General features: G+C 30.9%; 1 protein-coding gene across 1 annotated transcript in view; it reads left to right on the forward strand.

The window, feature by feature from the left end:
* Nucleotides 1-17,633, forward strand: part of LOC130903917 (fatty acid synthase-like) — a 72,218-nt gene that overhangs the window by 29,310 nt on the left and 25,275 nt on the right. Inside the window, exons 12-18 of the mRNA XM_057816304.1 lie at nt 1,823-1,901; nt 5,412-5,679; nt 6,527-6,762; nt 9,271-9,622; nt 11,956-12,222; nt 13,574-13,976; nt 15,231-15,979. Coding sequence (XP_057672287.1) covers nt 1,823-1,901; nt 5,412-5,679; nt 6,527-6,762; nt 9,271-9,622; nt 11,956-12,222; nt 13,574-13,976; nt 15,231-15,979 — 2,354 coding nt within the window. The remainder of the gene's footprint in view (nt 1-1,822; nt 1,902-5,411; nt 5,680-6,526; nt 6,763-9,270; nt 9,623-11,955; nt 12,223-13,573; nt 13,977-15,230; nt 15,980-17,633) is intronic.

Here is a 17,633-nt window from a genome sequence, read left to right on the forward strand (position 1 = left end):
GTATATTAATAAATTATTATTGTTGAATCGATTTATAAGTATTTCCCAAGCTACAGAAAAATTCAAAGATCTAATAACTTATGCAGCTCCCCTTTCTAAAGAGACCCTCAGATAAAGGAACTTTTGGATGTCACTGATTAAATTATTCGTATGAATTAAGGAGTCAAATGTGTCTCGGAACTCGAGCCAATTTTCGTACTTTCCCGCAAATTTTGGTTGCTGAATTTGTGGTAATTTAATATTTTCATTGCTAGTAGACGCTTTCATTGCTTTCTCATTTTTTTGTTTATAAAGGTCACCTAACAATTCTTTTGCAATCGTGCAGCTCTTAAAATATTGCTTTTCAAAATTTTCTCTTTTCGCGAATTGTTCCAGATCAGCATCTGTAATAATTTCTATTTCATCTTGTACTTGAAATCCAAGATTAATTTCAAATTGTCGTTCTAACCGCATTTCTAGCCCTAAAAAGAGTATCAAGGTAACTGTCAAAGTTGACAAGTCTAAATTTTAATGATTCCCGTCTGGTTATTAATTTTTCTAATCCCTTAGGAGACATTTTTCGTTTAAACTGATTGGTTTACTAAATAAAATACTGCTATTTTACCTATAATAAATTCTATTAGTTGAATGATATCCCTAGTAATGAATCTAAAGAATTATATACCTTCGCCCTATCTCAATAGATTCTAGCAGAATTAACACAATTTGAAACTTTCGACCATAACAGGATATATATATATATATATATATATATATATATATATATATATATATATATATATATATATATATATATATAGATGAAGACTCACATCAAGGAAGAAGTTCGTCGAGAGTATCGTCGACTAGCTCAGAGAGTAATTTCCACAAGTCGTTATTGAAGTTGATGCTAATTCTTCCTTTATCCAGATACGAAGGACCACAATATTGAATTGTTTATTAAAATTTGTATTCGGTTTTTCACAAGACTTTTTTTTATTGATTGATTTGGCATATTATATTGGTTGCTAAGAGAAAAAAAAACGTTATAACATTCTCGATCATAATAGAATATTTGGAATTAATTCACGTTCATTATTTTCTCACTAGTATTCGATTAAGTAACTACTTTTGTTTAGGAATTCCAATGGATTAATTTTTTAAATAATGTAGTTGTTTATCTCAATTTTCGAATGATTAACTGATTCTGGTAATCAAATATTGTAATGCTGACCTGAACAAGTTGTTTACTATACAGTTCTTTTTGTAAAGATAAGATTTTCACTATTTGATAATGGGCAGTACAAACTGACCTTAGAATATTACAAAAGTTTTTTATCGGTCCTTTGATTTCTAGTAAGTTTACCTTTAGTCTCTGAAAACGTAACTTGCTTATCAAATCGCGCATCGGACAGTACAATTGTCAGTGTTGGTATAGTGGTAGTGTAAACAGTGTGTTCACCAGAAATTCCGACTTAGTTACAATCGATAAAAAGCTTCTGTGAAATTTTAAGGTTAGGTTACTCCTAATAAACTGCTGAAAACAGTTTGATCGCCTTCTACTTACCATTGCTCAGAGTCCTTAACATTATTATACGGTGTAATAAATTTGGTATTATCAATTCAAAGGGCTGCAAAAAAATTTTTTTTTCGATATTTTTGCTCAAACTATAACTCTTTAAGGATGTAACTTGGTATAGGAGTAAATTGCCCCTCATCGTCATATTTTGGTTCCCCTATAGACCTCAGCTCTGTGACGGCTCTTATACAGAACACCTTGTATATCTACCTCATTCTTTCAAAAATTAGTACAAATAAGTCTACTACTAGTTTAATATTTCAGGTTAACGGTAATTCAGAAAATGGTGCAAACTTGGATAAGTTCAGATCAAGTTTCATATCAAACGAATGTCTACCAATTAGTAAGTATCTAAACTTTTTGCACTTTACATTATTTTCTAGTTATGGAGTTGGTGTCCGAAATATTTTTATTTTTTCCTACACTTTAATTATAAACACAATAGCTCTACTGACATATATTCCAAATTAATTCCACTTTTGAGGATCGCCGAAAACCGGAAAAAAGTTTTTTACCTTGTACCGAAACACTTGACAAGGTTTAAAAATTTCGTTATTAATGTCTAACATTCTCTGATATATAAAGATCAAGTTTGATTATAGGAGATTCCAGATTGATGCCTTGTCAGTTTTAGCTATAAAGATTACTCGTTAGTCATTGAGAACGGCTTCTCCTGGACAAAGAGAAACAAATTTATGATTTGAGAAATACAGTCATAGCACCCATCAGAAATCATCTCGAAATCGTGAAATCATCACTCTCAACTCGTGCATCAGTCAACAAAGTTAAAAGAATTGAATTAAATATTTAGATAAAAGAAAAGGTTGTATGAAATTTCTCTCAGTTTGTGCAGGACGTGGACTGGAGTAAGGTTGGTGTGAAAACATAACGTAGAACCAGTTTAGGATTAAATATTTGCCTAAAATTATTGGAATATTGGAAATAGGTTTATACCGAAAACGTTGTCTTAAATTTGATAATGAACATATGCCTTGCAGAGTTTGAAGACATTGTCCATACACGAAGATTTTATTGACTCTTGCGAGCGCTGATCAAGATGTCAGTTTCATCTATTAATATTTGGCAGATTCTTATTAAAAAACCTTACCCTTACGCACAAATTCATTACATAGGCAGCATCCTTCCTGCGACTTTTACACAATTCTCTTTTGTTTTTACTATGCTAATTAGAAATGGGACACTCATGGATCTTGACTGCATTGGAAGTATTCAGTCCAATACAAAAGAAACTACGACTAGGTTTTACAAGATTATAGAAAAAGTTATAGACTGTACTAGTATTAGACATGTGTTGTTATTGTTACGATTCCAATACAACCGCAGATGTCGTTTGTTTTAATTATTGAGTCATATTTCTTTTGCATTGAAGTTAACAGCTTCAATCGACATACAAGTAATTTCTAGGTACGAGGTAGAAGAGGACGTGGAGAAATCAAAGAAAAAAGGATGATAAACCTATAAAAAAAGGGCTGTTTTGGGGTGTCAATTACTATGCTTACTATACTACTAACTTTGCAGAATTCTAGCTGTCTTACTCGCGATTTCAGCTCAGAGTGATGTTTGGACTCTAGCGAATGGATTCCGATTCATTTTATTTCCTACACTATACCCCGTTTCACCTCTTATCTTACTTATCTCAATAATTTTATCTGCCATTTGCTAGTCAGATAGTTCTTTCGCAACGAGAGCGCGAAAGTACTTCACGCACAATTATAATACAGTATTTTATCTAGGACTACATTAAAAAATACTTTTTTCATACTGTACTTTGAAATCGACTTAACAGTACTAATTTGAGTCCGGGAAATGGCACTTTGCGGTATCATTTTCATCAGCACTTCTTACCTCGTATTTATTACACCAGTCACAAAATATTGCATATTTGCGCATAATTTATTCTACTGCTTTCGCTTTTTTCTCAGCAATTTTATTTGAATTATCAGCCATTCTCAATAATTTTTGTATTTCCAAAAATTCAAAATGTCTGCCTTTGTTTACAATGTTACCTAACTTATTTTTTTAAATAATAAGAGAATAATCAAAAGATCTACTATTTTTCAGTAAGATTGTCAAATATGACATTTCATATTTTAATATAATTTTGCTTTATATTTAAAACCAAAAACAGTACGAAAAGAAAACATACTATAAGTTATATTATAAGTTATTTTTACGGTACTCGATTAGATATTCTCGACTTGGCTCCTTCGTCGCCTTGTCCATAAACATCTCTCTTGTACAGTACTAAATCACTTCCCGAATTTATTACGTAAATAACTAATGTTGAAAACAGAATATTGATCATATATTTGTGACAAAATTTTAGAAATAAGCAATAAGATTATTTGCCATGTAATGTTTGATTTATTTAGTATTACACCAATCCAAAAAATTGCCAAATGACTCTATGTATATTTCACTTGAGTTTTCGGGATGCAGGTTTTGAGTTACATTTCACGCATTTTCTGTAATTTCGTGAGGAGTGCAATCAGATTCTTCTTCCAAGTTTATTTAGCTTAACAATTGATGTTTTATGAATCAAAATTTGAAAAATATAATGCAAAATAACGATGACGCTTCACACTTCTTAATGACAGTACGAAATTAGTATAATTACAAAACCTTTGTTTTGTTTGCTTATACTTCGAATCATTATAGCCTCACATAGATATCAAATAATAAAATGAATACGTGATTCGCCACTTTACGAGGATATATTGAAAACCAAACAAAATTTCAATGTCAAAATATTTTATTACTCAACATATTCTCCTCTCAATTGCATACATTTATTACAGCGAACCTGCAACGTCTCTAGACCTTTAAAAAAAAATGTTCCAGACCAGACCTCCGCAGCTTTTATTACCTCCTCGTTGGAAGAAAATTTACGACATTTTAAACTTTTTTCCAGTTGAGGAAAGAGATGATAGTCAGAATGAGCCAAATCTGGTGAATAAGGGGGTGTTCTAATAATTCAAACCCTAAATCACGAATTTTTTGCATAGCAACATGAGATTTGTGTGCAGGGGCGTTGTTCTGCAAAAACAAAACACCTTTGGATATCTTTCCGCTTCTTTTCTATTTAATTTTTATTCCGTAGAGTGGTCAGTAATATCGAATAGAAATCTCCAGTTATTGTTCTACCCTTATCCAAATAATCGATCATGATTATTCCATGGCAATCCCAAAAAAACTGAAGCAACAACTTCTCCAGCAGATTTTTGGACACGAAACTTGGAGAACCAGAGTGTCGCCATTCCATCGATTGTTGCTTTGTTTCTGGATCGTAGAAATGTACCCAAGTCTCATCCATAATAACAATTCGGTTTAAGAAGTCTACATCGTTTCCAAATTAAGCACAGATCGAACGCGATGTGGTAAACATTCAAAAATTTGAGTTTTTTTTTACCTCTTATGAAGCTTGCTGTCCAATTTTTCACGATTGCATACCAAGGACATAGATCACCAAGGGTATTAAGCATATCTTCGTAAATCAACTTACCTCTTAACCCTTTTAAATATAGGACTTGATGATGGCTCATTACTCCAATGTTTTGATTTTCGCAATTTCGGTGGACATCTTTTTTCTTTTAATTTATTGCGTAACTCTGGTTTACTTTTTTGACGTCAAACTTTACACTGACACTTCTAATAAGTTATTGTTCGTTGCTATGGAAACGCAATATTTTGTTTATGGATGGAACTGATCTAGGGTAACTAGATACCAATAAATCCCCGTAAATAAAAATATTTCATCATTTGAAATTTCATGAATTCTTGTCATATCAACACTTGATGAAAAAAGTTTAATAAAAATAATATTTCATTTTAGAAAATCAACTATTGGCTAACTTATCCAGTATCCTAAAAAAATTACAAATTGGGAAACCTGGTAAAAAGATCGAATTAGCTGAGTATTTGGTGAACGCCTTGTCGCAAAAATCTTTTGATAAAATCGATAACATCGAAAAAAATTCTACAGTAATTACAATAGGTTATATTCCAAATCTCGAATCAAATATGGAAGATATCAAGATAATTCCAATGGTTCCACCGGAAGATATTAATTTATTAGAAGGATTTTTAAGAACAACTGGAAAGTAGGTATTTTTCCATTAAGCCATTGAAAGTGGTTGTATTTCTTCATTTATGGTATCATTAAGTGAATATCATATGAATTCATGAGCAAACAGAACTAGTATATAATCCAATTACAAGAAATAGCATGTTTCACATGTAATAAGGTTCACTCAAATATTTGACAATATCTTTCCTGTTTACCTTTTCTTGGTTCGCGCTCTTCATAAGAAATTGAAGAGAGAGAGAGAGAGAGAGAGAGAGAGAGAGAGAGAAATGCTTTATTGTCCAAAAAATTGTTACATTTTGTAGATAAAAGCTTGTAAAAACTAAAAAACATAAAAATAACTAATCGGAGATGCAACTTAATAAGGAGACAATGTAGAGTATTTTTTTATGTCATTAATTGTCCTGCGAAGCTCTGCTAAAAGTACGGGAATAATAAGAAACTGTGTTTTAGCATCATAACTTTGCATCAGGGACATATGAAAGCGGATCATGAGAAGAAGTTATAGTATATAAAGTACTGATAAGTATTATCTTGCCATTTTAATTCGGTTTAGTAGATAGCTAACTCACTCAAAGTCACTAAAAAATTGAGATTTAATTAATCACCCAAAATATTAGTTTTCAAGGTTCCAGGAATATTAAAAAGACAAACTGTAAATATTTTTAGGATTAGATCAAAATAAGGAAAAAAATGCTAGCTTATGAGGTTCAAATGATATTCTGCACAAAGTTTTTGAAAAAATTTCTCTACTAGAAGAAATATATCCAGAAATGGCTTTATTTGTTGATTACAATTATAAAACCTATAGAAATAATTGCCTATCACAGTGTAAATATATAAAAGTATTATTAATTTCACAGCTTATACATAAACGGCTACAATCCTCAAGTAGCAAAATTATATCCAGAAATCAACTTCCCAGTAAGCAAGGGAACCAGAATGATATCACCATTCATTAAATGGAAACATGAGCGAACTTGGTTCGTACCTTTATATAACTTAGAAAATCTTAAATTAGGTGAAATTTGGAGTCGATTACTTATAGTTCAACTTGACGACCAACAATTTAATTTTATCGAGGGACATACCATTGATGGTAAGTAAAAAAAATATAAGGAGAATATTTACAGGTCCATAAATAATATATGTATACATAAATTCATAAAAATGCTTGAAGAAATATAGAAGCACTTCACATCAGAAAACACTGATTGAATGAATAGACGCCGCTTGACATGATGCAAGACAACGTGCAATCTCAACTAAAAGCATGCGTTCAACTGATTGTTTAATACAAGATCTCGCACTTGCAATATTATCGGTTTGGTGCCATTTTTATTACATGGACTTTGCAATTCTAGTGGAAAACGATCTGATCTGCTTATATTACGTCTTTCGCCAAGAATTTCTTAGTTATTTTATGTTTTATTTTCCTTAGGAGTTTTTCAAATGGTTCTTCATCCATTCTCGAATAATTTTTATATGTTTTCTCGACTAATTCTATAGCTAAACTCATGTTTTCCCTTGTTGTATCCAACCAGGACCCGGTCCAATATCGCCAGGGTGCTCTTTTCTGCCTATCAGGCCCCAGAAGCAACGCAGCACCAAATATAATTATGGCCAGTGATATACTGACACTATTTTTTTGTTTACAAATTTGAACCGCCCACAAAATACTAAATAAAATTTGAGGTTAGGAAATTATTTACTTTTACTAATGGAATTTTTATCAGTGACAATCATGATGCAATATCAAGTGGCAAGCATTAATTTGTTCTTGCAAGAAATTTCATGCAACATGTTATCTTGCATCATGTCAAGCGGCCTTGAATAACAAAAAATTATGCCAACTTTATTATTATGGTTTTATTATGACCGGAAGAGGAAGGATAGAAATTCTAATGATGGTAGATTACTACCAAAGTCTTCAAAGTAATGAAGGAATGTGTGATTTATTTAAATAAATAGTTTTTGAAATACCTTCAATTGCTAGAAGTACAGTAAGCAGAATTGTTGCAAAATTTAATAGACCGGGAACCGAGAGAGGAGCTCCAAAATCATGAATAAATGACGATGCAAAGTTAGATATTTTGAAGTCATTAGAAGACCGCAACTACAACAGAAATTGACTTGAAATTGAGAAACAACAAAATGTTAGTGACAAACTTTAACTTGTTCACAAACTCACAGAGAATTTTCATGACTCATGATGACAAACAGAAAAAATACACCCCGCGCCCCAAAATTCTGAATCCAAATAATAGTGACAATTTGATCTCAGTATTTGGTTCCAACAAGACAGGGTGCACCACTACATTATAGTCTCAATGTTTGAAAGTTTCTGGTAAATCAGTTTGAAATAAGATGGATTGGAAGACGTGGATCAATGAAGTGCCCAGCTAGGACATCTTAACCCCGTTGATTGTTTTCTGTGAGGACATTCAAAGATTTGGATCTAAATTAACCTATCAGATAATTTGGGTTTTAATTGATACTTTGTAAAAAATATTCACTAAAAACATAATCAAACAATACATATTCGTAGTTAATTATTGTAAGTATCGTAAAAGCTTTTACACCTGCATTTTCCGAAGCATAATGTGTCAAAAATGATACTTTTTTTACCTATGATGTGAATTCGTTGTTTCCGTCTTTGTATCAAACTTTCTAACTCTAAGTCATATTATACAATTGATTGGTTATTTTTATATTTATATTTTTTTATGAGATTGACATAATAATCTAGAACATTTCCGATTCGTACCGATATTATTTTTTCTATTGTTGCCATTTGCCAATAATCGACATTTTTTCTATCTGAAGTATCCTCAATATATTTTCCAATGCCTACTTCATCTTTATCTTCTCCTCAATATCTTTTCCTTATATTACCCTTCCAATTCGTCTCAGACTCTGTACTAAAATAAATAAGTTGTTCTGCTTCCAAAGCTTTCCATAAAGCTCTGCTAATTTTCATTATCTTCATGTTATTCGGAGCTTTCCTTTAATATCATCTTTAGTTTTTGAACTTCAACTTGTATCCTTGTATTTATCAACATTAATTTTAAATGGTTTTCTTCATATCCTAGATCAATAGGTTTCGGATGTTATTTCTTTCCACGGCGGTTATATTTTATATTTTTGTAGAATTTATTTTATTCACCGTTGGATTGTAATTGACATTGTTATTTCTTTGGTCCGCCGGAAAGTAATTACTATGTCTATATGAAACACAGAATCTAAATAACATCAATTCTGAACCTATTTCATTTTCTCTGGTGCAATTGCTTTTTAATTCAATGTCACTATGTCTTCTGAAATGTCTGATGGTAATTCTACTCATCTTTTCTATCACTTGGGATTACCATTGCCTGTCTTCATCCCCTTCTTATTGAATTCTTTAAGATAGTTCGCTCAGTTCAATTTCTGCAATTAATTAAAAAACGTTTAATCTACTTCTCATATTCATAATATCCCCCAATCCTTTATTAGGTATCATACCAATTGAAATATATATCTATATGATAAATTTTACGAGAAATAGATGCGAAATAAATGCTGAGGTGCAAATATACTATAAATATTGTCATCATTATTATTACAGGAAGAATCTTATTTCCCGCTACTGGCTACTTATATATTGTATGGGAAACTTTATCAATGATAAAAGACATATCATTAACAACCATGCAACATATAGTATTCGAGGATGTCAGATTTTTAAGGGCTACAACACTATCCCTTAAAGGACATTGTGTATTCGAAATTATTATCAATAAAATCTCTGGTAAATTTGAAATAATTGAAGGTGGTTCTCTAGTGGTCACAGGAAAACTGTTTGCAAAAAGTGTTGAGTGTGAACCTATCAATGTGTTAACTGATATTCCTTCTGATCCAAATAAATTGACGTCGAAGGATATTTATAAAGAATTCCGTCTTAGAGGATACAACTATTCGTAAGTAATAGCAACTCAAATTATTTTAATAAATATTAGTAAGCAACAAAACATTTTGACGACATATAATACCATATGTATGAAATAGATTCAATTTAAGAGCTCTATGTATACTGAATACACATATTTCTGAACAGAGGACTAAAATCCCTTTCCAACCACATTTACCGTATACTATTTAGAATATACCTACTATGAAAATCTAAAAATGTTTACAAAAGTTTGCATAAAAGAATTGAAACAATAGTAGAACACAGTTTATGTGAAAAGTGCAAACAAATTCGGATTATACAAGGTGGGGGTATTAAGTAACGAGACTAGCGCTACTACAGAAAAAGTACGCATACGCCAAAAGTTCGCGACTGTCAGCTGTTTAGCCTGAAGTTTCGAACCAGTTCGTGGCATTCGTTTTTATGGGAAGTGCCTATTTGTTTTGCCGTAAAAATGATCGACGTACAAATAGAGCAAGGGATTACTGTATGTTGTTTTTGAGTGGTCAAAAACAGTTGAAAATATCGAAAAAGTCAGTAATTTTATTTGATCTAACAGTCGGTTAAGTATTTGTGCGTTTGCTCAATCTATAGGAATTAACAAAGAATATATCTGGGAGATTTTACATCAACATTTTAACATGCGACAAGTTTGTATGCAAAACTAGTACCTCATTCCGTACTGTCCGTTAAGAGGTTTCTAGTCAAGTACAATATCTCAGAGCTAGACCACCCACCTGTTTCACCGGATCTTAAAAGACAAGATTTGAAGCTGGAAATGAAAAAGCGGCCCGCGTCCTGAAAGAACTGACAAAAAAAGACTTTCTGTTTCTAACAATGTTGGCATGTAGGGATGTAGAAAGGATTTATTGAGGGTGATAATAAATAAATATACATAATATCAAAATGACATATTTGTATAACTAGTCTCGTTATTTAATACACCTCGTACAATAGAATGGAGTTCTTTCTAGAATCATTAAACAACTTAATGTACATTATGATCAATAATTTATAGTGGTAAATTTGAATTTTAAAAAAATAAAACTGTTTGATATTTCATATTCATTAGAAATTTCGAAATCTCTTATAGGAGGAAATTGAATTTTTCATTCTCATTTTTTCAGCAAATAAATTTGTATTTCAGTAGTAATAATGCCTTTCATATAACATGACATAGGGAGGTAGATGTTCAAGAATATTTGAAATCAAATAAGCTTTCATCAGAAATCCTCTCTATTTTATAACTTCATATGTAATGTTCCAGAACTTGATGCAAAAAATTCGGGAGGGACTAGATGACGTGAAAATAATGCTGTGACACAAAAAAATTTCTATATATAGACAACACTACCTCTCATTTCTGAGTTATAGGCCTCAAAGTTGCGAAACCAGAACTTATATTTGAGTATATTTTCTAAATTATACATTCAGACATCAAGAATTTTTAATCGGTTAAATAATTCTACACTACATCTGAAGGTAAGAGGTGGGTTATGCTCATATGAAAAATTTTTTTCTATGTCACAGAATTATTTTACCGTAATATACTCAGTACCAAATTTTTTGCATCAAGTTCTAGAACACTCTGTATATAAAGTTGATAATTTATTTTAAAACAACATAATTCAATAATTTAGCTCTATATACACAATGTTTACATCCAGACGTTATAAATTAAGATTCTGGGAGGTCTATTACATAAATTCCCTCAATTAGGAGAATATTGAACTACTGAAGATCATATAGTTAATCACTAAAATACAAATATTTTGAAGATCCAAAAAGTATACATTTTGACTACAATAATAATACTGCTATCCAAATTAAAAAATTGAATTATGAATTAATCAGTGAGAAAAAGTAGCTGGACTCATCTTGTCAATACCAATATTTGAGGTCTAATTCCAAAACAAAAATGCTTCGCTGTTATGTTATTTTTGTCCCATGAACAGTTAATTTAGATCATTGTTTAAGAATCACCCTATAGATATGGGAACGTAAGAGGATGAAGTAAATTTCAATTTTCTATTTATATAAATGAAACCAACTATAATCTAAGATAATTTCCTCCTGCAAATATTCAGATGAACATTCAAATAAATTTACGTGCAATTTCCAAATATTTGTATTATTTTCTAAGAAATAATTGCTCTCATATTTATAATACAGAATTACTCGTGTATAAATATAAAATTAATATGTAAGATGTAAAAAGAAATAAGATGTGAAATTAATTAGATGAAGTCTAAGTAACGTCTTGTTTCTGAAATACGGAATCTAGAAGGTTGAAAAAAAGTTAAAGTGATATGAAATATGTGATATTTATAATTGAAATTATAGGGGAGAATTCAGAAGCATACAAGAATTCAATCCAGAATATAACGTGGGTTTGATAAAATGGAAAGATAATTGGATTGCATTTATGGACAACATGCTGCAAATGAATATTTTCCAATCAGACACGAGATTGCTGTATGTGCCCACTTACATATCGCAAATGATTATACCTGTCAAATCTCATTTGGAATGGGTGACAAAGAATTTTCTGGAGAAACAGAAGGAGCCTCTTCTTCCAGTTTCCTGTGATCCAATATCGAAGGATGTAAGGTAATTTGGAGAATATTTTATTAAAGCATTTTTTTATTTTTACTTTTACATACATATGTCAAAAAATTGTAGAATCTAGAAACATGGTCTAATGATTATCAAATATCTCCTTCATAATCCAATATAAGTTAATAATACTATACAGAATAATTATAAAAAATATATGAAAGAAAGCGTCTACCTCATAGTTTCAGATGATGAATTCTTATATATTATGATAATAGCATCTGTTCATGTTCAAGTTTTGACGTCGATATTAAATGATCTCTAAATATCAAAAATTTCATTCAACAAGAAAGGATAACATATCATTTAGCACAGAGCTATCCTGAAATATAAGTTAATATCACAACAGAAAGGACTACTGTTGAATGCATTATAAATATATTTAGAGAATACATACTGAAGATATTATTTTCAAAGATATACAAACTAGTCTAGAGAAAAAATTGCAAGGCGATATATGGGGATGTCGCCAAATTCTAACTACCATAAGAGCTTTTTAGATAGAGGTACTTACCATTGAAAGAGGTGCAGAAATAAATCTAACAATAAGACATCAAAAATGCAACTTAGAGATTCAATCTGACAATTAGTCTGCTATCAAAGCATTGAATTCCCAGGTCTTCCATTCAAAACTAATCTGTGAAATACTTATGAAACTTAATGACCTAGGTACGAACAATAACGTCTTCTAGGTTCCGATCATTTTGGAATAAGCTGGAAGCAGGCAAAATTGGCCAGAAAAGTTCATTTGTGAAGAGCAGGAAACGGTACTTAACAAGACAAAGTTTCAGAAGAAGGAAGAATCTAAAATAAGTATTATTCCAGAATTATATCACTAAGAAACTTCTTCGAAAGTTTATTACTACAATATCTAAGAAAGTTATTACAGGAAACACATATTGAGTCTTGAGATCTCCGAACTAACTGTTATTAAAAACCAATGCATAAAATGCTTTGGACGAGAAACTTGGCATGATTTTCCAGATACTGATGTTCAATAAAAACTAGGAAGGGTAGATGATACAGCGACGAGATTATAATACCTTAATTAAATTATAAATATTATCGTCACAGTTCAAAATAGTGGAATTTTTTTTTAATTTTTGGCTTTCTGTTTTTTTTTTAATTTTTGAATATCTTGAATATTTATTGAATTATTGCCAAAGAAGTGACACAATCTTAAAAGACACATTGGTATTAATTTTTGGATTTGGTTCCATATAATGACACTTATGCATCAGACTAATGATGCATACTAGTAGGTACAATATTATCATAAGTATTGTACCATAAGACTACTGTATATGATTTGATTGATGATTTTCTCAATGCCTAACACTTTTAGATGTGGAGGTATGGTAATCAAAGGTCTAATTGCCAATTCAATACCCAGAAGGAAAGATCTAGGAATACCAGTTTTGGAAAAGTATCAATTTGTTCCCAACGTAACTACTCTCACACTAGATGAATCGATTAGAATAAATATGCAAATTTTCCTTGAAAATAATATAATAAATAAAGTCAAGTGTGTCGAGTTAATTGATGAATTCACAAAAGATAGCTCCACAATAATTCCAATTATTCAAGCCGCTTTTGAAGATCAGCCACTTATTCAACCTTCAGTAAAAATACTAACAAAGAATCCATTACAAGATATTGAAGGGAATATTCCAATAGAAGATAAAGAACTGCATACCGAAACTGATTGTAATTTGATTGTCGGTTCTCGGCTATTAGAAAGATCAACGGTAAGTAGTTTTTATTTAATTATAGGCCATATTATCATTATTTGCTGGATTGGATGACTTATACTTTTTTTCAATGTATTGTTATCTTTCATTTCTCACTATATCCTACTTATACCAGCTGCACAATTCACATTTCATTCATTCTTTCTCTCAGTCTTTCTATTTGATTCAATGTGAATGTCTCACAGTTGTATATTATAGTATGTCTCACTACTTTTTTTTAACAAAGTCTATTCTTATGTTTATTGGTAGTTTTTTCCAAAAAAACACTTTCTTTGAATTAAATAATTGACAATTTCATTGGTCTTTTGACTGGTTTGAATAGCACTTATCCTTGTGGTGAATTCTGTCGATTCTCCTTTATTTGCTCATTGCATCTCACATTGTTCTGATCACAGTTTCTAAGTACATTAAAAATGTCATCCCTCCTTATTTTGGCTAAACCTAAGGCTTCTCCAACATCTATCGAATTTCCTTATCTTTATCTACTGAATTATCACTTAATTATAAATATTAAGTTGTTTGTGTTTCTTCCACTTCTAAAACCTTGTCTAAAGAGATTTCTACCTCATTTTTCATCCTACTCTCCATTACTTCAGCTGGTATGCCTGTTAGTATTATATCTTGGTAGTATAATTTCTTTCATATATATTTAGCTTAATTCCTAGGTTCCTCAGCCTTCCTTTGTTTCCTTGATGCATTATCTCGTTTAGTACCACTTTTAGTTTATATATTTCTGTTTCATCCATATATTTCGTTCATAGCTTTTATGTTCTAATCATTTTCTCATATCGAAATCTTCAGTTCTGCACATTTCTTTCGTCTTTTCATCAATTTTTGCATTCGTAGGTTTCAAGAACTAACAATTTGCTTGTGTGATGTATAGTTCAAAAGAAGCCTCAATATAAGACTTTTGTCAAATATATTTCAATGTCTCCCTGTAATTTCGAGATTTTATATCATGTCATACGTAGTTATTAATTAGTATTATTTTGTAATAAATCAAAAATATAATATTATGTTTGGACATTATTACATAGTAGAATCACACAAAAAGTCAAGTGTTTGAATTCCTCTAACCTAATCTGAACATTTTTGTTGATGAAACATCATCCACCAACCACCCTTTGTAAAAGAAGTCAAATATCTATCTGCTATTCATCAACAAAAATGTTTAAATTATTTGAATAAAACTAATTGCCTCCTGCATTCGAGAAGGATTTTTTAAACTAACAGGTAATTATATTATTTCAGGTACTCAAAATGGCTTATGAATCTTTAAAAGTAAACAGCTTTCTGGTATCTCGAGAACCTGAACAATTGGATATTGATATATTTACAACAAAAGTGAATGATTTTACAATATTCACAATCCACAAGACTCCTGAAGAGACTATAGTTCTCTTAAAGAAATGCTCAAAAACCAGAGATGTTTTTGCTTTAGACGTATCTTCTTCAGAAGAATTGGATTGGGTTCAATCATTGCAAGATATAATAAAGAAACACAAAAGTGACAATGTAGTATTATACACTCAAAATCCTCTAAGCGGAATTCTGGGATTTGTCAACTGTATTAGAAGAGAACCGGAAACTTCTTATATAAGAGCGCTGTTTGTTATGGATGATGCTGAAGAGTTTAATAAAAATAGTCCGTTTTATAAGCAACAACTTGATAAAAATATGGCAATAAACATTTGGAAAAATAATACTTGGGGCACATATAGACACTTACCATTGGATAATCTAGAAAATGTGAAATCAGAACATTTATTCGTAAATACCACTTCTAGAGGAGATTTGTCTACCATAAAATGGATCGAAAGCAATCTAAAAAAAGACATGATCGCTCCTCCTGAGAAAACATTCGTTCATGTTCATTATGCACCGCTCAATTTTAGAGATATTATGACTGCAACTGCGAAAATAACTGTAGATGTTATTACAACGAATAGATTGGAACAAGAATGTATCCAAGGAATAGAATTTTCAGGATATACATCAGAGTAAGAAATAAAGTATTAGTATCACAGTGTTTCAAATTTCTATCATAACTTCATGAAATATTAGTTAAGAGGTTTAGAAAGATTTGGAGTTTTCATCTAAAATTCACTCTGGAAGTTTCAAGGAAAAATGTGTTAGTGGAAAGTGACCACTAACATCGTATTAAAACAGATTACGAAACGAAACGATTATGTTTGACATCTATACTACAGCTGAATATACCTGTCAATAGCAAATATTTTGTAGATTTCCGTTACTTTTTTAATATATGCAATCACTTATTGTTATTAGACATTTATTGTAGTATTTCAACTTGTCATTCCGTTATTACAACTATACAAGCAAAGAATTTTTCTAAAAATTTGCTCGAAACAGTGACACACGAGAACGAGTCAATGTAGATTCTGGATAAAAAAATCAGTATATTTTTTAACGTAGTCTCATTTGTGTTCGTTGAAGTTCATTTGATTTTCTTAATTTGCCCATCCCTTCCAAATAAAAGATTTATCGAAGTCATCAATATATTTATTAATGATATCGTGTCATTGTTGAGATTGAATATTTTTCAGTCGAACCATTACTTGGGTTTAGAAATAAAAAATATCACTTGGCGGTTAATCCGGATAATAGGGCGTTTGGGAAATCCCAATCCATAGATTTTTCCTATGGAAACTGCAGATAGTCGTAGAGCTGTTTACCTCCAGTGTCTAAAATCGATAATTTGGTTATCGAAACATGTGTCATTGTTTTTTTGTTTTGACTACTGTTTCGCCCAGTAACGAAACTGCTAAAAAACTTGTCCCTATTGTTGATAAACACTGTTAAACATTTTTCCGTTATTACACAAGAAAATATGTAGTAGATTTAGAACAAACGCGGCACCCATCTTGCCAAGATCTTGTCAAGTACAAGTTATCATTCAAAATTGATATCACTGAATCATGTCAGATGATTACGGCTTACTCAATGTCCCATACTTTCAACCTCTTATCAGCCAACACCATATTGTGATTTTTTTTAATAATTTTGCGTGTAAAGATATTAATTGTAAAAAAAAATTTCGCAACTCAGTTCTTTTACCGTAAAAATTTTTGGGATGTATGTAATATCAAGTCGATTGATTTATTCAGTTGCTACTTTATATTAAGAATGTTTTATGTTTAAATACTTGTTTTGTTTTTGATGGCATTGTGTTTTCATGCGATGGTCAAGTCAATCTATTCTAATCAAACATGAAAGATTTTTTATATTAATTTGGTCACTATAAGATGTTGTTGGATAAGCTAATTATGTAATAACTTAAGACAGAAGGTCTCTTAAGTAGGGACAGAATAAATCAAACTACTTGATATTACATGGATCCCACAACTTGGGCATCTCATTTCTTTTTGTAAGAACACCTTTTTTTTCCTTTCCAGTACCCTCTACTTCTTAAATACCAACAACGAATTTTCTAAAAACCCACTCTCTGTCTAATGAGCTTTTCTTATTTTTGTAGGTAGTCTTCCTCTTTTCTTTTTCCGGTACTACTTTTCTAGCTTCAGCTAAAGTTTTTCTCAAAGCACATTCCCTGTCACTCTGGATTTTTCTCGGAAGCTTTGATATTACAAGTCTGGCCTGTAAATGCTTCTTAGTCTATTGTTTTCACAAATTGAT

Source organism: Diorhabda carinulata, chromosome 2 (genome assembly GCF_026250575.1).
Source record: "Diorhabda carinulata isolate Delta chromosome 2, icDioCari1.1, whole genome shotgun sequence".
Taxonomy (NCBI): domain Eukaryota; kingdom Metazoa; phylum Arthropoda; class Insecta; order Coleoptera; family Chrysomelidae; genus Diorhabda; species Diorhabda carinulata.